General features: G+C 49.4%; 1 protein-coding gene across 1 annotated transcript in view; it reads right to left on the reverse strand.

The window, feature by feature from the left end:
- N4BP2L1 (NEDD4 binding protein 2 like 1) overlaps positions 1-24,069 on the reverse strand; it is a 248,292-nt gene that overhangs the window by 147,471 nt on the left and 76,752 nt on the right. Inside the window, exon 3 of the mRNA XM_085621679.1 lies at positions 16,863-16,951. Within this exon, the coding sequence (XP_085477805.1) occupies positions 16,863-16,951 (89 nt within the window). The remainder of the gene's footprint in view (positions 1-16,862; positions 16,952-24,069) is intronic.

A 24,069-nucleotide genomic window follows, 5' to 3' on the forward strand; every position in this document is an offset into this window, starting at 1 on the left:
TGGGGCACTATGAAAATGCAAGACGCCATCATTCCTATGAGCTTCATAAACACTCTTGCTGGAAGAGAGTGTTGAGGAAGGAATGTTTTGAGCACGGCTTGTATGCTTGCGATTCTGGCTGAGTTTGATAGGCAATACCTTTGGAGGTGTCTATAGTGGCCCCGAGATATTGCTTTGTGTGAGATGGTATGAGGTGGGACTTTTGGTAGTTCACCGTGAAGCCTAGCTGGTGGATCAGTTGGATGGTGCTGTTTGTATGTTGCACACATTGGTGGTAGGACGCGGCTCTTATCAGCCAGTCGTCTAAGTAGGGGAAGACGTGAATCTGTTGACGTCTGAGGTGTGCTGCTACTACCGCTAGGCATTTGGTAAACACCCGTGGTGCGGTGGTGACCCCGAAGGGGAGAACCGTGAATTAGTAATGCTGACCGTCCACCACGAACCTGAGGTACTTCCTGTGAGAAGGGTGTATTGGAATGTGAAAGTATGCGTCTTTCAGATCCAAGGTAGTGAGAAAGTCTCCCTGACAGAGGAGCGGGAGGACTTGTTGTAGGGTGACCATGTGGAAATGGTCTGAATGTATGTATGCATTGAGAGGCCGGAGGTCCAGAATGGGCCTCAGGGTCCCGTCTTTCTTCGGTATCAGGAAATACAGAGAGTAGACCCCTAGATTTTGCTGATTGACGGGGACCTGCTCTATAGCGTGTTTTTGGAGGAGGGAGAGCACCTCCTGTATGAGTAGTGTGGAATGTTCTTGAGACATCGGACGGTGTCTTGGTGGGATATTGGGTGGGGTAGATGTTAGCTCGAGACAGTACCCTGACCGAATAATTTGGGTCACCCATTTGTCCGATGTTATGGATTCCCATGCGTGGATAAATTGTTGTAGTCTGCCCCCGACCGGAGTGGGATGGTCTGGGGGGAGGGAAGGGAAGTCATTGTGCGGGCGGGGTTGCGGAACGGGTGGTGTTAGTTTTGCCCCTGCCCTTATTGTTGTTGCCTCTGTAACCACCCCTTTGGTTGCCCTTTGAAAATGTATTTTGAGGAGGGGACTTGTAGGAGGTAGAGGCGCTATCGGTGGAGAAGCCTCTGCCTGTGCTACGAAAGGATGAGCGTCGAAAGGAACGTTTAGGGGCCTGTGATTGGAGTGCCCCCATAGACTTTGCTGTGTCTGTGTCCTTTTTCATCTTTTCCAACGCTTCGTCCACCTTTGGCCCAAAGAGAGTTTGTTGGTCAAAAGGGTTATTTAGTATGGACGCCTGGACTTCAGGCTTGAACCCTGAGATCCTGAGCCAGGCATGACGACGAAGCAGGACACTGGTATTTATTGCTCTAGAAGCAGTGTCGGCTGCATCGAGGGCACACTTAATGGAGGTGTTTGTAATTAGTTTACCCTCCTGTATCAGGTCATGAGCCTTGCGCTTGTGTTTTTCGGGGAGGTGCTGCATAAGAGCCTCAAGTTCGTCGTAGTGTGCTCTGTCATAGCGCGCAAGTAGCGCTTGTGTATTTGCAATGCGCCACATGTTTGCAGCTTGGGAGGCGGTGCGTTTGCGAGACGCGTCTAAAAGTTTCGATTCCTTGTCTGGCGGTGGGGCTTCCCCTGAGGACTGGGAGTTAGCCCGCTTTCTAGCTGTGGAGACAACTAGGGAATCTAAGGGAGCAGGGCCCTTAATGTATGCAGGGTCTGTGGGTGCCGCCTTGTACTTTTTTTCTATTCTAGGGTTCAGTACCCTGGCCCTGACAGGGTCTTTGAACACCTCTGCAGCATGCTTGGTGACACCTTTAAGCATGGGCAAAATAGACGTGGACTTGTCCTGAATGTCAAATGTGTCCAGTAGGAAGTCATCTTCCACTGGTTCGCTATGCATGTCCACCCCATGGTAGTGTGCTGCTCTCTGCACTAAGTGGTGAAACCCTAAGGAGTCCTCTGAAGGAGACGGCCTGGATGGGTATAGGTCGTCCTGAGGCATATCAGGTATGTCAGGGTTGTGGTAGTCTTCCCATGGGTCTGGGGTCCCCGGTGGAGTGGGGTCCATTGGGGCGTCCGCTGGGTCATAATGTGGATCCCCGAAGTCCGGATCTGGGGACGGGGTCGGGGAGTGATAAGGTAAGGGTGGCGGAGATCTGGGAGGGGGAGGGGGTGGAGGAGGTGGAGGAGGTGGAGGAGGAGGTAGTGGGGAGGGCACTCTGAGAGGAGAAGTAGCAGAGTCCTTCCGTTTGGGCGGTGGAGGAGGAGCCGGTGTGTCAAGACGTCTTTTCTTGACAACTAAAGTCAATAGCCCAGTCTTTGGATCTTTAAATAGAGTATTTTGCAAAGGGTCTGGTGTAAAGAGATCCAGTGGCGCCGAATCGTCCGCTGGCGCCGAAGTTTTCGGAGCCGAGGGTTTCGATGGTTTCTGTGCGCCATGCTTTTTTGGAACCTCCGGTTTTTTCGGCGTCGAAGGAGTTTTCGGCGCCGGAGCGTCGGTGCCGACAGATTTGTGTTTGTGTTTCGTCGGCACCGAGAGTCCAGGCTTCGGCACCGGTGGCTTCGGATTCGAGCTGGGTATCACTTTCTTCGGTGCCGGATGGTGTTTTTCGGCACCAGGCGTCGGCTGGCTCGAGCCCGAGCTGCCGTGAGACTTTTGAGGCTTCGACACCGGGCCCGAAGGTGGGGTGATGGAAGCTGTGTGCTTGGTTTTAGCCAGGCCTGCAGGCGAGGGTGTAACCTGAGTCTCTTTGGTTTTGGGCGCGGGGGTGGTAGGGGGTACAGTACTCACGACCCGCTGCGCCGGTGTGATGTCCTCCACGTCGGAGTCGTCGGCCTCGGAAGCGCTGACGACGTCGTCCTCCTGCTCGGTGTGTAGTTGCCCCGAAGCTTCGGCGTCGTCTCCGAAGATGTCCGGTGGAGCCGCGGTCGAGGAGTGCGCCATGGTGCGTCGAGCTCTTCGATCCCGGATGGTCTTTTTAGATCGAAAAGACTTACAGGCGGGGCAGTCTCTAGCCTCGTGTTCTGGGGAGAGGCAAAGGTTACACACCTGATGGAGGTCGGTGTGGGGAAATTTAGACCCACATTTTGGGCACTTTTTGAACGGAGTCCTTTCCATCGGCCGGGACCGGAGTCGAGGAGGGCCCGAAGGCCGGTGCCGATGTAGGGGATGGAGAAAAGTGCCGCTTCGAGAGATGAAGATTGATGAAGAAAACTCGAAGAACGAGGATTTTCCGTCGAGGCTGGAACCGTAGAAGTTCGAAGCCGGAGCACGAAGTATCACATCCGAGCCTGATGGCGGAAAAAAACAATCTGAGGATGGAGCCGAAGCCCATGCGCAGTACGGACCGAAGGAGGAGTCACCGAACTCGTGACTTCCAAAGACTGTCCAAAGAACAAAAACAAACTGCAAACATCCGGGCCCAACACCAGATGGCGATCTATGCTAAGTGTACAATCTGCAGCTCATATGCCTCGAACACACCCTTCCCATCGATCGAATCCTCCCAAACTTCCTGCACACCCATGAATTCCCCCTCCCCACAGCAGCCCCGTTCCTGTCGATCAACTGGAACCCCCTAAAAACCACTTCTCCACCACCCCAACACCGCCCATTGGATAACATCGCACTTCCACTACTTCGATCATCTTCAAACTCACTGGGATACTAGTTCCAGCCATTCCAAAGAATCTCAGCAAGAATTACACAAATCCATCCACTGGAAGGGGTACGACTTTTCACCCAAACACAAGCCCCCGCAAACCCACAAAAACACCACCATTATGCACGAACCTAAATCGGGCCCTGAGCCCTAGACTCTGTGAACCATAGCAAATTTCAACCCTAAACACCACCCCAACCCTACCACCTAACCCTAAACACCACCCTAAACCTACCACCAGCAGCGGGAGAAGTGAATAAAATGAAAAGAAAAACTTACCTGACCGCCTCTGCTCCTGGTCCGCCGTCCGCGTTGGCGCCTCTGCCACCTTCAAACTGGAACACCACGTCACGACGTCAGCACTGGTGTGGCAACCCCTCAGCCAATCCTGGCGTTGCTGCAGTGCCAGGATTGGCTGAGGGCACAGCTTACGCTACGCCCGCCGCCTGCCCATTAGGAGACCGAGGGGCTCCTAATGGGCATGCACAAGCCAGTAAAAACACAAGTACGCATGACTGGGCACGGGCTAAAAATTACTCTCCATGCCCACTCATGCGCACTTGTGCTGCCTTTCCATGGCTTGTCTGACAATGCATGTCAGTCAACATGACGCCGGACCGACCACGGTCTCGGCGTCTCTGAACTTAAGTAAACTAAGTTCAGAGACACCGAGGAAGGACCTGGGGGCAGAGGGGCAACGCCCCAACGCCCCAATGGACGCACCGCACCTGGTTGGAGATGTTACTTGTCCGCAGGGGCCCAATATGGTGGAAGCGCTGGGCTGAAGTGGCGCGAGTCCTTCCAATGTAAGTTGCCACCAGTTGAGGAACAATGTTACTGTAACATCCAATGTGTGGTACACTGGCAGGCCAAAGTGGCTGCTACGAGATGGGGATTTTTTCATCTTGAGGGTGACAATCAGCTCTCTGGAATGCTGAGCCTGCAGGGGGAACTTCCAGCACCTGACACGGTGGTGGCATTATGAAGATTGGAAGACACACTTGCTTCCGGAGGAATGGGGAACTTTATCAAGTTCTTATTGGCTTTCCTGCCCTCCACACATGAAAGAAAACAGGTGAAAATATATTTTCTGAGAAAGAGACTGTATTCCGACTTTGTAGGCACGTGATCCTATACTTGGGGCCTCAAAATGACAAAGAAAAGAAGGCAATCCAAGGAAAATTAGATTTTCTATTTTTCTTACCACAAAGTCTAAAGGCTAGAGACGTTCATGGTTGCGAAGAAGACCACATCAACTGTTCCGAGACTGCTTTAAACAAGGGTGCGACCATGATGACTGCCCTCAGAAACGAACTACAATAAACACTACAGAAAATAGAATGTAACTTCCTTGAAGAGTGCAGTGGATGACCTCAAGCACTGCATTTTTTAAAACGGAGCTTGGTGTGAATGCTGTGGCTTGTTGAACCTCCAGTGTGAAAGCATCAATATCAGAGACTAAGGCTGGTTCTAAGAGGCATGATCACTTGGAGAGCTGCCCTGTCAAGTTGATGGTACATCTGGAACAGAAAATGAAATACATCATAAAGCTCAAGTCCATCAGACTAGAATATTGGGTGCTCACTCATCTACTCGCAGGGAGAATGCAAGGCTAGTCATCATACTTTACTAACCACAGGTTGTTTGAGAGTATCGCCCTTTAACTGCATTAACGTTGTGATTAGGGGTGGCTCAGGGTGACCTGGGACAAAGGTAACTAATAACTCAACCTGCAGTGAGGAAGAAGAGTCAAATTCTGGATGAAGCAAGAGTTCATTTTCTCTAGACATGTGAAAGGCTACTTTATCGAGGAGACAAGAATTGCAGACTATTAAAAAACAGAACTGAGTGGTCCATCGGCCTTGAGGCTTTGCTGCGGTTTCCTGCAAAATACAGGGTTGAAAGCAGAGGGAGGATGAACCCTTTTTCCAATTCGTACACTTTCTGAATGAGCCTCAGGACACGGGCTGCCGCTGAATGACAGCGGCCGGGACTGGGAGGAGGGTGGGTTGCATGTGCACATCTTTTTTGGCTGTCCAGCCAGACATGCTCACTTTGAAACCTCTAACCCAGCAATCTATAAACAACTGGTTTATATAACCCACGCACTGTGCCCATTCCAGGACCGCAAGCAAACCTCCCTAGGAGAGAGAGAGGAGAGGGAGAAGAGAGAGGAGAGGGAGAAGAGAGAGGGAGAAGAGAGAGGGAGACGAGAGAGGGAGACGAGAGAGGGAGACGAGAGAGAGAGACCGAGAGAGAGAGAGAGAGAGAGAGAGAGAGAGGGAGAGAGAGGGAGAGAGAGAGAGGGAGAAGAGAGAGGAGAGAGGAGAGAGGAGAGAGGAGAGAGGGAGAGAGAGAGAGAGAGAGAGAGAGAGAGAGAATGAGAATGTAATGGGATGTCATAAATCATTTGTGTCATAGATCATCCGTGGGTCATAACTCATTTGCATATCAGAGTCCTAAATCACCCTGACAGTTCGTCATTCTGCTGTTTGGCAGGCATATCTTCTTCCTTGCAAGCGTGTGGGGGTGGCCTCTTCCTGGAGTTAGGCCCCAACTCGCTACCTTGCTAGTCTCTTTTTATGCCCTGCCATCTGGCGGGGTCTGGGCTGCGAGCGCTGTCTCGGTTTGCTACCCTCATTTGTCAGGCCTACTCACCGTGCAGTAAGGCATCCCAAAGTGAGCGGCCCTCCTTCTACACACCGCCCTGTCGATGTGCCTCCATGACCAACCAAATTTACCCTTCCTCTCCGCCACTGCTGGGTGGGTGGGTCTTGGAAAACCTGTGGCACCGCTCCCAATCTCCACGACATATTAGTGAGCTGAAATGTGGGGAGCGGTGCCTTGTATCCCTTCCACGCTGTTACCGCTGCTACTGGGGTTACTCCATGATGGGGGAGGGGGGGGGTTCAAAAATCACCTGAAATCACCTGTCCCCCTCCCCCATTGGTCAGGTGACTAGGCGCCTCTCTGGAGCGAGTTTGGCGCGAAGGAAGGGCCCCTTCTGCCTCGGGTCACAGCCAGGCGGCTGAAACAGGCTCCTTGCCATGCTCTGGCATCCATTATGGTTCTGGCCGTCAAGACCCCCTTCAGGGGCGGCCTCTGCAAGAGCAACTGCAGGCCTCCATAGCGCTGTGGAGCACCGAGACCTGACGCTCCCTCCAATCAGAGAGCTGTTCTCCTGCTGGTAAGAGCAGCACCCTGATTAAGGGAGTTTCCTGGTGGCTGGGCTGCAAGGCGACGAGGTCTGGAGCCGGAGGTCCTGTTGTCATGTAAGTTTTAAAAAATATATTTATTTATATTTTATTTTAGCGCATGCACGCCCCCCCCCTTTCTGTTGATGTCAGCCACCACTGTAGCGGGAATGTTGGCGAAGATACTTCAGGCAGAGCACCTTAAACTTTCTCTCGTACTTGAACCAAGCTGTTTGGGTCTTAGTGGGCTTGAAATCACTACGGCAAAAACAACAGTTGATGGACAGAATGCAGAACAATGTCATACATTCACCCCAGTACAGAGATCTGGGCCTAAATCCATCTTTTTTTGGTCACCATGCCATTCCAGTTTGAACCCAGCCATATGCAAATCAGTCTTGACCCTGTGCCTCATGGGAACAGTCCAGCCCGAACTGCCAAGCCAGGTCTTCCCTGGACTGGAACCAAGCATCCTAGGACCGGTTTCGGGGTTTCACCCCTCTTCAGCCAGGATAGCTTGATTCCAGTGGCATGGAGAGCACGGGACTCACGTCTGAGCATACCCGTCCCACTCGGGGTGACAAATGCAAAAACAACAGTTGATGGACAGAATGCAGAACAATGTCATACATTCACCCCAGTGCAGAGATCTGGGCCTAAATCCATCTTTTTTTTGCTCACCATGCCATTTCAGTTTGAACCCAGCCATATGCAAATCAGTCTTGACCCTGTGCCTCATGGGAACAGTCCAGCCCGAACTGCCAAGCCAGGTTGAAGACGGCTGAAATGCCAGAAACCGGTCCTAGGAAGCTTGTTTCCGGTCCAGGGAAGGCATGGCTTGGCAGTTCGGGCTGGACTGTTCCCATGAGGCACAGGGTCAGACTGATTTGCATATGGCCATGTCTGAACTGGGGTGGCAGAGTGGGCTAAAGAACGGTGATGGATCAAACCCAGATCTGTTGACTGGGTGTGAGTGTTTGATTGGTTCTGATGCTCCGTCCATCACCACCCCCTTTTGTACCGCTTGAAATCACTTCCCCTTTTTAGGTCGAGCCTGTAACAGCGCATGTAGGGGCTTTCGAAAATTAACCTAAGAATCACACATGCTCGTGATAATTGAAACCAGATGTCTCGCTGTGGCGTGCGCGCGCACCACTCGCGGGCTTGTTTACACTCCATCTGCTTAGCAGAAGCTTTCCCTCAACACAGAATAACATCGTGACTCATCCTGGCCAATCTGATCTTTAACGGGCGGTCTGGAGATATGAAGGTAAACACATAAGACCGAAGACGCCATATCTCCCGGCCGCACGGACAACAGGTTCCCAAAGCGTAAATGTTGCAACGACTACTCGAAATATTCAGATTATCCAATGAGCAATTTATCAGAACCTCACGGAGAAATATATTGGTTATTTTCCATTATTGAGCAATAAATGGCCACATTTTTCAATGGGCCTTACATTCCTATTTGTCCAAAAAGCCACTCAGAGTCACAATCAATCATTTTTCTTGCACGCACAATTTTATTCCCGGCATACAATTTAGGCCCAGGAGGGCCAGATTTCTGCCATATTTTCAGGACGACATAGAAAAGGGGTTCACTCTCACAGGCAGAGAAAATCCAGAAAATATGGCATTCATTCTGCCCTCCTGGATCTGCACTGGACACACCAGCAAACCCCCTCTCCAACTTGTCTTGTTACTGCCTACACTTTGCGAATCTGTCAGATGTTTGCAGCAACAGGACATTAGCACTACTTGCACGTGCACTTTGTTTAAGTTGAACCAATAAATCAACTCGTGGTCTTCAAACAGGAAGGGGTCCAAACGGGTGCACAGGGTGCAAGGTCAGTGTCAAGGAGTGTAAGTTCCTCAAGCCTTCCCAAGCACCTCTGGAAAACAGCGCCATTCTGCCCAGGTACTTGCAAACATGTCCTTTTGAAAAGAAAAAAATCAGAACATTCTGAAATGTTAAATGTGTGAAAATAAAAGGCAACAACGTCAACTCGTGGTCTTCGAATAGGAAGGGGTCCAAACGGGTGCACGAGTTTATGCTATTGGCATTGTAAATGGCAATGCCTTTTATTTATGTTTTAAAAACGAAAATAAAAATAAAAGGCATTGTTATTTGCAATGTCAATAGCTCAAACTCACGTAAATGCAAGACCTATTGCATTGCAAATGACTGGAGAGTACCAAACTATAGCTTTAACCCCATTTATAGCAGAATTCTTAGTTCCGTTTTGAGCTCCACATACGGAGGTTGGCTGCATGTTTTTTGTGTGCCCAGTCCCTTTTTTCACCTTAAAGCTTGGTTGGCTTGGGGGCGTGGCTTCACCGGCCATCATGGCGGACGCAGCTTAGCAGAGCTCCAACCACCCACGCCATAATCTGCTAAATATCCTTCATCATCCTGCTCGGAGACGACTTACCTAGTGCCTCCGTTCCTCCCGACTACCCTGGAGTGCGGTGATGCCACCAGCTTGGCGCCCTGCTGAGCAGCTGCGGAGCTCTCCTTTGCTCTCTCCATCTGAGCGCTGATCGCTGCGACCTGCCTGGTGCCTGTTGGGTGAGACTGCGGTGGGGGCCAGGTTCCGACACCTTGCGACCCGGACCTCGGAGCGGGGGTGCCCGGAGCCCTTGATGAGCCGCCCACAGACATGCAGAGATTCCTGCCGGCCCATCCTCCTCTGCCTTGCGGCAGCCATCTTGCTTGCTGGGGCCCGAGACGCGAGGTGCCTGTCTTGCGGTGCTGCCCGGATCATTGTGGGCATGGCTCGGCGCCTGGGAGCAGACATTGGAGTGTGACGTCCTGTGTCCCGAACTGGCTGAGTGGCCGGGAGCATCGTGCAGCTGTGTGGAGCCTGCCGCCAATCGCTCCATGCTCGCTGTGCTGCCACCATCTCGTTGGAGGACTGCTGGGGGGATCGGCGCCGCCTGCCCTCAGGTGCTGGCCTGCTTTCCTGCTGTCAGGGGCATGGCGACACTGCTGCGGATTGAACTAGCGGACTCTGGTTCATCGATCCGCGGCAGGCGAGCGGCTGCCCCGGTGTTTTTCGGGGCCGGATTGTGACCTCAGATGGCGAGTGGCCCGCCGACCTCCTCCTTTTTCCTGCGACCGGCGTGGGACCTGCCAGCCCCGGGGCAGCTTGCTGGACCATCGGCGGCGCTCTCACGCGCCTCGGGGACAATCTTCTGCACTGTGGGGCACACCGGGTGAAGACGGCCCTTTCTTGTTACACGAGGGCCCCGAGGGGGCTCTGACTGTGAGTGGGGTGAGCGCGTGCAGCCTCCGCTTCGCGTGTTCGGGACTCATTAACATACTGCCAAGGGGCCGGTGTGGGGCCCGTCCGGATCCGGTGTGCTTGCTTGGTGCGCTGGACTGTGGTGGCGGCCTCCCCACTTGTGGGTCCGTATCTCCTCCCAGCCAGATACCTTGGTTGCGCCACGCGCATATTTTGTGTCTGTACCTCTGCCATCCTAGTTCCACTTTGAAAGGTGGCCGCCGGCCTGGTGGGGTGAGCTCCTCTTTCCCTGTTTACTGCCTGGCCCACAGTCGACCATCCTGATGGGCAAGGATGGGCCCGGCGGGGCCGGCCCCAAACAGGGCACCATAGATCAGTTTACCACGGCCACCGGGGGCGCTGCGGGTGGAGATGGGATCAGCTCAGCTCCAGATAACGCTGTTCTACTGGCTGCAATCAACAATGCCCGAGATATGTTTGACGCAAAAATCGTCGCGGTGGGGTCTGAGGTCTCCTTTCTACACCAAGATCTCCGCAAAGCAGTTTACCGGATCACCGAAGCTGAAACGAGGGTCTCAATGGTGGAAGATTCAGTTACCTCACTTCAAAAGAAAGTCAATAAGTTGACTGTTACACAGGAACTGGCTTCTAGGGTGGAGGACGCAGAGGGACGTGCCCGGAGGAACAACCTATGCTTCGTGGGCCTGGCCAAGGGCTGCGAAGGGGTATATATGACAAACTTCATCACTAAGTGGCTTAAAGATATCCTGCCTGACGATCTCCTATCTTCTGCCTTCATTGTTGAGCGGACGCACAGGGCCCTGACACGGAAGCCCCCTCCGGGTGAGGCCCCGAGGCCTTTCATCGCTAAGATCATGAACTACGCCGACCGGGATGCTGGTCTGCGATTCGCCAGCTCACATAAAGACTGCCTCATTCATGAATCTAGCTCTATATTGCTTTTCCCGGACTACACGCGCTTGGTCCAGCAACAAAGCCAATCCTTCATGGCCGCAAAGCGTAGACTTAGGGAACTGAATGTACAATACATGCTGCTGTATCTGGCCCGGATGTGGGTAATTTATAATTCCAAGTAATATTTCTTCGATACCCCCGAGGCAGTCTTCGCATGGTCTGATGAGCGCCCACAGCTCCGTGCGAACTCCCCATCTGCCTTGGCCTCAGACTCCTCTCGCAGCTCTAGAATGCAGTGGCCACGACGCAATAAGTCCCATAAGCGGTGAGGACCGGGGTCGGATAGAGTCTCGCCGAGCCCTGAGCGCCCGCCTTGATGCCGACTGCTCCACCGGCCAAATAGTGTTTTGTAAGACAAATTATATATGGGACTCTATCTTAGTAATGTCGTCCTCTGGGTGGGCGTGGGTCCCGGCCTGCGGGCTGCTAGGCCAGGAACGTCTAGCACTCCCAGTTTTCTTAGGTTGATAGGGTGGGATGGGAATCTTTGGTGTGATATCGGAGAGCCCCCCATGGGGGGTCCTCTGCTCTATACACAGCGACAGGTGCTCCTTGTTTTGGAAGTGTCGGGTGGGGGGGTTCATTCCTTGGAAACATTGGTTTATTTTGTTTATGTATTGTCAACACATGCAGACGATGCGTTAGTTTTCCTATTGTCTCCTATGCTGATTTCCTTGCTTTACACAGCTTCTTCCCAGATCCCAATGACGTCCGGTGAGGCACACCCTCTCTGAGATTTAACGGTGGTCTCCCGGAATGTTCAGGGATTGCTGAATAAGGTGAAACGGGGGGCTGTCTTGAGGCAGGCAAAGAGGTATGGGGCAGACATCCTACTTCTGCAGGAAACCCATCTATTGGGTACGAAAGCCCCGTGCCTCGCTTGCATCAGCTTCTATCACATCTATCATGCAGGGTTCAAAAGGGGCTCCAGGGGGGTGGCAGTTCTTATTCATTGCAGAGTCCAGTTCCAATATATAACACATATAGCAGATCCCGGGGGTCGATTCCTTTTCGTCACAGGCAAGGTACATGGCGAGCAGATCATCTGGAGCGTTTATGCCCCTCCTCTAAGTGCCGCCTTTATTGAAAACTTATTGGGGGTCTGGGGATCCCTCCCGACTGGTTTGACCCTGATGGGGGCGACTGGAATGATACAATGGGGCCTTCTGACTGACAGCGCACCTTGGACCAAACTATAAAGTTTGGCATCAACATTGGACTGTTCCCATGAGGCACAGGGTCAGACTGATTTGCATATGGCCATGTCTGAACTGGGGTGGCAGAGTGGGCTAAAGAACGGTGATGGATCAAACCCAGATCTGTTGACTGGGTGTGAGTGTTTGATTGGTTCTGATGCTCCGTCCATCACCAGCCCCTTTTGTACCGCTTTGTTCGCCATAAGTTGGCAGGGTATGCTCAGACGTTGAGTCCCTTGCTCACTTTGCCACTGGATTCAAGCAAGCCTGGCTGAAGTCGGCTGAAATGCCAGAAACCGGTCCTAGGAAGCTTGTTTCCGGTCCAGGGAAGGCATGGCTTGGCAGTTCGGGCTGGACTGTTCCCATGAGGCACAGGGTCAGACTGATTTGCATATGGCCATGTCTGAACTGGGGTGGCAGAGTGGGCTAAAGAACGGTGATGGATCAAACCCAGATCTCTTGACTGGGTGTGAGTGGTTTGATTGGTTCTGATGCTCCGTCCATCACCACCCCCTTTTGTACCGCTTTGATCAACATTGGACTGGGCAGACATATGGTGCGAATTCCACCCCACTGAACGGGACTATACATATCTGTAGGCGGTCAATGGGTCACAGTCCCGACTAGATTACTTTTTTGTTCCCCGGGTATTTCTGCATAGATTTTCTCAGGTTCAACATTGACCACAGGGTCTGTCCGACCATTCCCCGGTCACGATGCGCTTTCACACGGATTCACGCAGGCACCCGTTCCACTGGCGAATGTACCCTTGGCACCTCCGTAGCCCAGCCTATCAGGGTATGCTCAATGCAGCGATCACTACATATCTAGCCGACAACGGCCCCTCCGCCCCCTCGAACACAATCCTCTGGGAAGCCCTCAAACCGACCGTCCGGGGCTCTGACATTAGCTATCGCACACAGGAGAAACGTACGCGCCGCGCACAACTTGATACCTTAGAAACGCGTCAGGCGACCCTGTCTGCCCAACTCAGTGCCAATCCTTGTCCATTCCTTCGCCGCAATTTGCTCCTAGCGCAACAAGAACTGCGTCAATATCTCTTGGGAGAAGCCAAGGAGATCTGGGAGGCATCTCAATCGCGGATATACCAGTGGGGGGACAAGTCCAGTAAAATGCTCCATAGACTGTGCCAAGCAGACAGCGCCACGGCTGTTATACCTATGATTCGAGGTTAGGACGGGTCCCTGTACACATCGCCGGTGGAAGTAGCGGATAAATTCGCGAGGCACTTCACATGTCTATATGCCCGTAAAGAGCAGATCTCTGCTGAACTTATAGCGGAGTTCCTCATGGACATCCCGCCTCGCCGGCTCCCCGACTCTGTGCAGGAGACCCTGGAGGCTCCAATTACACTCGAGGAGTTGTTGGGCACCCTCAATGCGATCCAGCCAGGTCGCGCCCCGGGTCCCAACCAGGCAGACCCCCCCGAAGACCCGTCTTCCTATCGCCCCATCTCCCTTATTAATTTTGAACCCAAATTATTGGGGAAAGTCTTGGCCGACCGCCTCCGGGGGTGCGTCGCTGATCTGATTCACCCAGACCAGTCGGGCATTATGCCGCAGAGGGCTACGAGACATAACATCAGACGAGTCCACAAACCCATTGATGCGGCCCCTTCCTTAGGCCATCCTGCTGCCCTGCTGTTAGCTGATATTGACAAGGCTTTCGACTCCTTAAGCTGGGTCTATCTTTTTCAGCTGCTTGAAGCGGTCAACTTCGGGCCCCATTTTTTGACATATGTACGCCTGCTGTATACGAATTTGACGGCGTCCGTCTGGATTGCGGGACACCACTCCCGCCCTTTTCCGATCCAGAGGGGTACCCGCCAGGGCTGCCCGCTTTCTCCATTGTTGTTCGCCTTGGCAGTCGAGCTCCTGGCGGCCTGGGTCAGGAGTGACCCGGTGCTCAGGGGGTTCGAATGGTCTCGCTCACGGTCTGATCGTATAGCCTTATACGCTGATGACGTCCTTTTTTTTATGACGGACCCGTGGTACTCTGGACCCCGAATCCTGGAAATCCTTAGGGTATTTGGTTTCACCACCGGCCTTCACACTACACTAATTCCTCCAAATCCGTTCTCTTTCCAGTGTGTAGACATCAAGGCCGTGAATCGTAGGCTGCGCAGCTGTCCCGGGCCATGGACGGGTTTTTAATATTTGGGAATTTACATCCCAAGACCTCTTGGACACATAATATCACCTCATTAATGGTTAGCCTCAAGAACGAAACAGCGGTATGGTCTGCTCTCCCTTTGTCCCTATATGAGCGCTTGGCCATTTTTAAGATGGTGTCTCTGCATCGGATTTTATATCGCCTCCAAAATTTCCCGTACCCTATCCCTCGTGCTTGGTTGTTCGTGTGGCGCTCCGCACATGTACACACGCTATTGAACACGCCGCTATGGAACAGGTCCCCCTACTCCACCTATTATATAGCTACACAAGGCTAAATCATTTACCGCCGTCCGGCAGACTAGCCATACAGCTGTGGCGGACTAAGACCAGACAGATGGAATGGAAAGGGAGACGAACACAACAAACCCCCCTGTGGCAGGGTACATGCCTCAGGACTGCTATTGCACAGAGGGTTTCGGGGATGGGACCTGGTTGGGATTTCGACCCTAGGAGATGTCATGAGGGGTACCACGTTAAAGTCATTCCAACAACTACAAACTGATTTCGGCCTACACAAGTCACAATTTTATAAATTTTTACAGCTCCGACACGTACTTTCCCCCCAGATCCGTAATATGGAAACCCTCCCGGAGTTCCAGCCCTTGGAGGGCTGTCTGCTAATGGGGGACCTCGGACTGCACAAAATTAGGCAAATTTATCAAACGCTGACGACACACCGCCCCACTACTCTGGACAAGACCAGACTGGCCTGGCAGGCAGACATCCCTGAATTGACAGATGACGATTGGGCCGAAGCGATAGCCAGCCCTAGGAGCGCAGCTGTCTCTACACGCTTCAGGCTCATTCAGTTCAAATATTTGCATAGAGTTTATTACACTAGGGTATGTCTGTGGCGAATGGGGATCATTCAGTCCCCAGTATGCTTGCGGTGTGTCAGTGAGGAAGGGTCCTTCTTCCATACTGTGTGGACCTGTATGGCCCTACACCCCTTTTGGAACAGGATTCGATCATGTCTTAATGAGGTGTTGGGGTGGGTGCTTCCACTGGACCCACAGCGGTTTCTTTTACATTCCACGGACGACGTTGGAGGGAAATCGCTACAAACAACATCTATTGTTCCTTGCCCTCACTATTGCTAAGAGAGACATTGCGCCGTGTTGGAAGGCATCATCTTCTCCGACTATAGGCAAATGGAAGGCCAAACTAGACAGGTGTATGGGAGCGGAGATCGCGGTCTTTGAGGCTCGGGCTGCCCCTGGAAACACCATAAGATATGGACACGATGGGCGACATATTGTGGAATTGACTTGCCCCCCCTGCCTGAGGAGGACCCATAAGGGATACCCCTTGCTCCCCACCCGGCATCACCCCAAACTATGTAGTTTGCTTGTATTACCATCTTATAGTGATGAATATTAGGAATCTGTTGAATCATGTGCTGTATCTTGGGATTTGACCACTGTCTGCATATTGTATTTATTTTTGGTTTTACCTTCATGTTTGGCAGGGCCCGTTTATTCTCATGGAAATGGTTATTGCTGCATATACTGTCCAAATGATCATACGTGCCACTGTGGGGCTACTGCCCGATATAGTGCAAAATGACCAAATAAAATTTGTTGTAAAAAAAAAAAAAACTTGGTTGGCTTGATAATCTGTGGTCGCCAATCACGTTACATTGTTGTATAAATATATGTTGTTCAGTTTGTTTATATCCTCTGGTGGAGCTGAAGTTCATAGAGAAATCTCTACTAGGATGCTTTGTATCTCTTTGGAAATTGCTTTTCTCACAAAACTGTTAAAAATAACTTCAGTTTCACCGGTGTCAATCCTGAAATGATACATGACATCAACAGTCATGCATGCTGACAGCCCGCTAAAAAAAAGTGAAAATATGTGTACAACAGAATATGCCCTAAAAGATTTGCTCCAGCAAATGCTTTTCTTGTGACAGAAAAAAAGACCAAAAAAAGTGCTCTTGGAAAGCGGTCTGTCTTTGCCCAATGCAGAGTTGTAGTGTGGGTTCAACTCGGAAGTGACGAAATCACATGTAAAGAAGTCAGAGGACTTTTCTAGATATATGCCTAGAAACCTGCTTTTGGCTCAGCTTTCCAAGGGTACTATTGGGAATGTATGTGAATTCCTAGAGCTCATGAATGCATTGGAGTAAGTATACAGGGGTAGATGTATAAGCATTCTTTACGAATCGGGCTCAAAATCTTTACTTAAAACAGTACATTTCCCAGTTTTCTCTCTCTAGCATTGTACCTCCACTCCAAAAGGCACTTTTAATTATTACTACATTAGAGAAAATGTTCAGAAAATACATCTACACCCTGAAGTATTGTGAAAGATAAAAACACACTGTTGGGGTGACATGCGGGTTTGACCTATGTGCGCGCACACACAGATAGACAAACACGCACACACACACTTAACTCCATTACCAACACATTAACATACCATGAGCACATATGGCTTCATTTCCCAAGCATGGATGTTGGTATTGTCAATAATAATTGGAGATTTCCCGTTCTTCATTGCTTTCTTGGCTGTAAATGAACATGAAATGTGAATTAGTATAACACTTGGAAAGAGTCTGAAAAATGTTGCTGCTCTAAAGAAAATTTACATTCTTTCAATTTAGCAGGCTAGATACTGAAGGTATGCAAAATTGTAGAACTTTGTTGCTGCAAATTTCAAGAAATTCTGCACAAATTGACTTGTTGCATGTTTCTTTACAGTAGAATAAATGAAATATCTGAGTTATTTTTAAACCCACCATGCAACCCATAACTTGCACACCACATGCAGAGCTCACAATCAATGTAACAGATGACATCACAAATGACACACAATATCTACGGATGGTTGACCAGGGGTCCCAGCCTTTGGTCACCCCACCATTTATGATCTCTTTTTTTCTGCCCTGCATGGTGTTCAGTGCACTACGTTGAGCAATCTGCCCAGCATGGTCTTCAGTGCACTACGTTGTGCAATCTGCCCAGCATGGTCTTCAGTGCACTACGTTGAGCAATCTGCCCTGCATGGTCTTCAGAGCAATGGATGCCGTAACAGACCTTTTTCTGTCACAACTGTGAACAATCAGAGCACTCAAATTCACAGATCCTGGTCAAGATCCATGAATCCGAAAAGGATGGCAGGAAAGAGTTATTGTTGTAATTCATTCTCTCCCGATGGACTAGTCGTCTACTTGTGTCTCCTCTCCCTTTTCCCCACTCATTGCTTTCTCCTAGAGTGTGCCTCGGTCATCTTTCTCTGACTGGAACACACAATGGTGACAATAAAAGAAAAAGAAAACATCTGTGCCATATTTCAAGCTTTTTATAACACTGGCAACGACTATCCTTGTTGCGTGGGGACAGCAGCAGCCCAAAAATTGTACCTAGTCACAGCTAGGCTTCAGCTAGTTCTTACTACTGAAATATGTGAGCGAGGCAAGATGCCAAGCAGGTACCGACATATTCCCCATATAAGGTGGTTATACCAGGATAAGCTGTACTGGGAGTACAGACACTTTGACTATCCTCCTGAATGTAGGCTGAACTAATGTTCCTGTACCACATTACATATCGAGTCGTCCTATCCCTTTACTGTACGAAGTCTTAAGTACATATGCCGTAGCATAATTGAGCCTTCAGGGGAAGACGACAGATGAAGTCCAATATTTTGGACATTCATCGACACTGAGAGCTACTGAGACTCTCAGTTCTGAGACCGTAGTAGTCACATTGCCACACACTACTGCATTACCTCACAGTCCATGTCGACTCTGCAGTGAGGGATTCCAAGGCAGTGAATCTACATGATCAGCATCGATTACTGCGACACATCGCAGTACACGCCGCAGTACCTCATGTTGGCACAGTGCCAAGGATTCCACAACAGCTGAAGGATTGGCAACTCAACGGAGAGTCTTTTTCAGCGATCCCTCTGAACTCCTGGTGCTGCGGAACTCTGTCTCCTCCAATTCTTCACAATTTTCCTCCAACATTCGTCTGAGGCACTGCCCGCTGCACTTACACTTGGGCAGATCTACTGTTCTGAATACGCACAGAAAGAGGACTTTTGGTATAGGAGTTTACATCTCCTATTGGCTTGATTTAAATTGATGTTGAACCTCTCCTTTTGGAGGTTATTTCCACTTTTCAAATTACATGCCATAGCTACTACTTTCACTCTCCATGTTTTACTCCTTTTCATTTTAACATGGCAGCAGCTAGTATTTTCCAGCCTCCATCCTTCCTGAATGAGCTGGGTGAACTCACCCTTCCTTAAAAACTGTGGACAAAACTATTTGGATCCCATTTAATAGCTCCTTGTAGAAAGCCGGTGTTAACCCGTCCAGGCCGGGGAATTTTCTCCAGACTTTGCTTTCTCACTGAACAGAACAAGCAGTTTACATATTCCAACGATCAATATTATCAATATAACCATATTCGATAACATTTAATTGAAACGTCTTTGTAATGATCGGCGATAAAATCAATTAAGAGTATTAAATTGTTCATGCAAAGTCAATAAATGTTAGCATAATATGGCAAAAAGATATTCTTGTACATCATCAAATGTAAAGTGAAAAAAGTGCACACAGTACCAAGAAATGGTCTAAAATTAAATACATATAGTTGTAGAATTAATACAATTCAATTTCTTAGAACTGTTCTAAAACATTGAGCACATAAAACAATATACATTAATGCATATAATATTGCATGCTGTATTTTGTGTTTGTCATAAAACATATCTCTATTATAGGATCATCGTTGACCAGCTCTAAAGCATTTTTTTTTTTTATGTACTTCATCTCGATTTAAATTAGTTCAAAATAGAGCCGGGTAATGCAATCATGGCCAAGTGGGTTTTGTATCCCCATCACTAACTGCTAAAGTGCATGGATACCTTCTTTCTGGTGAGATCTTTACTAATAACCAATTAAAGTGCTCAGTGTAAAGTGCTTATGTTAAATGTTAAAATCAATACAAAAATTTCAGAGTTAGAGGCGTGCTAACTTGTTCCTAATTCATACTACAGGTGTGTGTATAGAGCTTCCTCAATGTTAGGACCCTACAGATTTTTTGTGTTTAACTGTATGATATATCTGGGTTCCATGCGTCTGACTGGTCTTTCTCTATTACCACCTAATATGTTGGGAGAGACAGCATCTAAGACAAAATACAGTAATAATGCAAACTCGCTGGTGGACTCTTTTTAACCAAATTGTACATTTGCACAATACTGAGGTCCTATTGCTTATGAAGTTTACTATTGAAAGGGGACTCTTTTTTGAAATTGTATATGTGCACATTTAAGAGCTATTTACATTATGTGTGATTTATTCTTTTAATGTGAAAGTTGTATTATGCTTGTATCCTTTTATGTATTTTTATATTACTGAAGAGTAACAAAGTTATTGATTGATTGATTGTAAAATCCAGTGACTTCCAAGGTTGAGGCCCCCTTTACTCTTCACCCTGAATGTATGACATTACCACAACTTTGTGAGTGTAAAGTGGAAGATTGCTGCCTGCCCATAGAAATGTAAAGCACAACATATCCTTCTCCCCCACAGATGCTGTCAGTGCCGAATACAGAAATTGTCCTGACACATCAACTTACCGAAGACGTTGTCTGCATTAATGCACATAGATACAGGAACAACAATGCATGTTGGGAGCAGGGCAGGCTTGCTTGCCCGTCAGCAACTCTGTCCTTCTGGCTTTCTGGGAGGCAGCTGAGAATCCACATTCATATTTTTGGGGGTTTTGGGTGGTAAGGGTATTTTTAGGGTTTATGGTGGGTAAGGGTTTTTGGGGGACAAGGGGATAATTAGGGCTGGGGGTGTATGGGATTTTGAGAGACACAGGTAATTTCAGAGTTTAGGTTGGTTTGGGGTTTTTGAGTGGCAAGGGTAATTTTAGGGTTTGGCATGGGTTTTTAGGTGGCAAGGGCAATTTTAGGGTTAAGGGTGGGTTTGGGTTTTTGGGTGGCAATGGTAATTTTAGGGTTTAGGGTGGGTATGGGTTTTTAGGTAGCAAGGGTAATATTAGAATAAGACGCCCATCGCAATGCGCGTTGGGTTGAAGACAGGGCCTGGCACCTCGCTGCTTCCACCCAAGCTTGCTGCTCCCACACCCTCCTCCTCCTTTCCATCCATTTTCCAAGTCCATGGCCCTGCTGCCACCGAGGTCCTAGCCATGATGGATGTTCACAACCCCTGGAACTCCCTCTACTGGCCTCAGGAGCTGGGCGACACTCCAGCCCCGGTCCCAGTGGTTAAAAGTCTGGGAATCAAAGTGGATGCCAAGCTTACATTGGACAATCAAGTTTCCACAGTATTTGGTATCAGCGTGGGCCTACTCAGGCTATTAAGGAGACTCTCCCCTATCCTCTCATTTTCGACCATGAGAATAGTTGTTACCGCCATGATCCTGGCCCGCCTTGACTATGCCAACTCACTCTATATTGGACTACCAGACTCCCTAGTGGACAAACTCCAGATTGTTATGAATGATGCCGCCAGGCTCACCTTCAAACTACCTAGACACACACGAGCATCACCCCTCCTCCAACGCCTCCATTGGCTGCCCATAAAACAAAGGGCCAAATTCAAGGGCCTCTGTATCGTTCACAAGGCCATCCACGGCCAGGCTCCCATGTACATCAAAACACACAAAGTACAGAGGGGTGAGAGGAAAAACCCTCTTCAACCTCCCGCTCAATAATTGAATATCACAAAAAGAAGAGGGATAAAAACAGATTTACGTGAAGATCAATAAATGTGTGGGAGATGCACCAATTTTGTAAAACTGCCCCCACACACAGCAAGCTGTGTTATGCTTCATCATAGGGCTGCTACTACACCTCCGCGCCAGCCAAACGCTGGAGGTGGAGCAATAGGGGAGGGGAAGAAACACAATACAACACACAATGTAAAGTAGAACCAAGGTGAGCTAAAAGTGCAGAACCAGTGATATAAAACCAATACCGGGAAATCCTTAGTCCAGTTTTAATATTAGGTGCCCAGTACGGAATTTAAAAGACCAAAAACGTGGGTGGCAGGTTGGAGAGCTTATAATGAGATTCCAACACCCCACTCTGCATGAATGTCGACATGTTTCAGCCACCACTAAATAATAACCCGGCTTTCCTCAGAACTTCTCACCACTAAAGTTCCTAGGTGTAGAACTTTCCTCCTCCCAATTTAGAAGATAAAAGGAAAAACACCTCAAGTGAGGTCTCACTTCTCACCACTAAAGTTCCTAGGTGTAGAACCTTCCTCCTCCCAATTTAGAAGATAAAAGGAAAAACACCTCAAGTGAGGTCTCTCGCCGTTCGAGAGGAATCTGTAGTGATTAAGAACAAATATAAATTGACAGTGAGATATACTCAAAACCACTAAGTGTACAAAAGAATATCATAAAAAATGGTGAATACTGCCCAATCACACATTAGAAAATCTCAAAAGAAGCATACTCAAACCTCCCCTCGTGTGAGGGTAAAGGTGGTTGCTTTTAATCATCAATATAGCTCTTAGCTATGTACTCCCTGTGATAAATGTATAAGTCAGGAAGTGTAGCTATCAACTACAAAATAATTGCTCAGAAGACACCACAGTAACACCCGGCACCATTCACAGTACCCAATTTACAGAGTTTATTGAATTTGTAAACTCGAAATGGCGGGGGAGTGAGAACAGCCGCCCACACGCACTCTCTGTAAAAAGGTAATGTCAAGACAAGGATTTAAATTGTGAGAAAATATATATTGCACACTCAAAAACTTCTGTTATCAAGCGCCCAACGGCGTCTTATCAACAACTAAGTTTGGTTTGTGTACAATCGCCTCATACAAATACTAATAATAACTGTCTCTCGTTCACGTACTGGGCACCTAATATTAAAACTGGATTAAGGATTTCCCGGTATTGGTTTTATATCACTGTTTATCACTGGTTCTGCACTTTTAGCTCACCTTGGTTCCACTTTACATTGTGTTGTATTGCGTTTCTTCCCCTCCCCTATTGCTCCACCTCCAGCGTTTGGCTGGCGCGGAGGTGTAGTAGCAGCCCTATGATGAAGCATGACACAGCGTGCTGTGTGTGAGGGCAGTTTTACAAAATTGGTGCATCTCCCACACACTTATTGATCTTCACGTAAATCTGTTTTTATCCCTCTTCTTTTTGTGATATTCCCATGTACATCAAACAACGACTTGTGAAATACATGCCCGGCCACTCTCTAAGGTCCTCCACAGAGAGCCTCCTACAATGCCCTCGTTTCATCTACGTCACCAAAGGAGGACGAGTATTCTCCACCCTCCTACCCACTCTTTGGAACAGGCTGCAGAGCCAACTCCGCGCGGAAAGCCGCCTTCTCCCTTTCAGAAAACAACTAAAAACCATTCTTTTCACAGAAGCTTGGGCATAACTGTCGCCTAATTACCTGGATCCATCGCTGTTCTTCTTGCAGCGCTTAGAGACCTTTCGGTATTAAGCGCTCAACAACTTCAAATTAATATAACATTACAGCCCTGTGTGACAGTTCTTTCACTGCCCTTCCTGCCTTCCATGAACAGTTAGCTTACTGCCCTATCCATCTCATTTCTACTCTCTGTTATCCGAGTTCATGCACCACCCCCTCCCTCCTGCTGTGCATGGTCCGATGTGCTGCCACTGCCCTCCATTTAACTTGATATCCCTGCCCACTCTTCCTGCCCTCTGTTGCCCAATTCTATGCCCAATCATTGACCTCCTGCTTAGTCTCTGTGCTTAGCTTGCTAACCCTACCCTCCTTCCTCCTGTTCTCTGATGTCTGTGTGCATTCCCCTGCTCCCTCTTTTTTGCCCACCATGTTCCATGGACCTGCCACTGCCCCTCCTATCTACTTTGAGTGCTCTGTTGAGCTGTTACTGGTCCTCCCACCTGAGTAGCATGGTCAGATGCTGCCACCTCCACCCTGCCTGTCCAAGTTCCATGACCCTATCCCCTCCCTGCAGTCCTCCATTGTCCATTTTGCTGCTACTCTCTTCTACCCTCCATGTTCTGTTGTGCTACAACTGTTCCTCCTGTCTGCCATGTGTGATCTGTTGTGAAGTCTTTCCCCTGCCCTTTCTTCATAGTGTCCAGCCTCGACCCATCACTTCGGTCTTCCATGGTCCTTTGTGCATGCCCCTGCCCCCTCCCTCTTGCCCACCATGACTGTTGTATTTCCACTAACCCTCCTGCTTGCCATGCATGGTCTTCAGTGCTGCCACATCTATTTTGCATCTAACCTGTGTGGTCAGCTTACTGCCCCTGACACCCTCCCACCTTCCCTCCGTTGTCTGTGTATGCCATTATAGTCTCACTGTTGACCTCCATGGTGTGTTGTGCTTCCAGTGCCCCTCCCGCCTACCCTCCATGGCCAGCTTGCGGCTTCTGTCCTGCCCACATATCCCCTGCCCTCCATTTTCCATGTGCAGGCGCCTATCCACTCCCTCCTGTTTTGTCTGGTCCGTTGTCATGCTCCTGCCCTTCATGGTCCGTTATGCTGCAACTGTCCCTCTTGTCTGTCCAGTACTGCATGGTTGTTTTGTTGCCCCTGCCTTCTTTTCCTCTGCCTTCCATGGTCCGTTGTGCTGCCACTGTCCCTCCCGCCTGCCCAACGTG

Source organism: Triturus cristatus, chromosome 8 (assembly GCF_964204655.1).
Source record: "Triturus cristatus chromosome 8, aTriCri1.1, whole genome shotgun sequence".
NCBI lineage: Eukaryota > Metazoa > Chordata > Amphibia > Caudata > Salamandridae > Triturus > Triturus cristatus.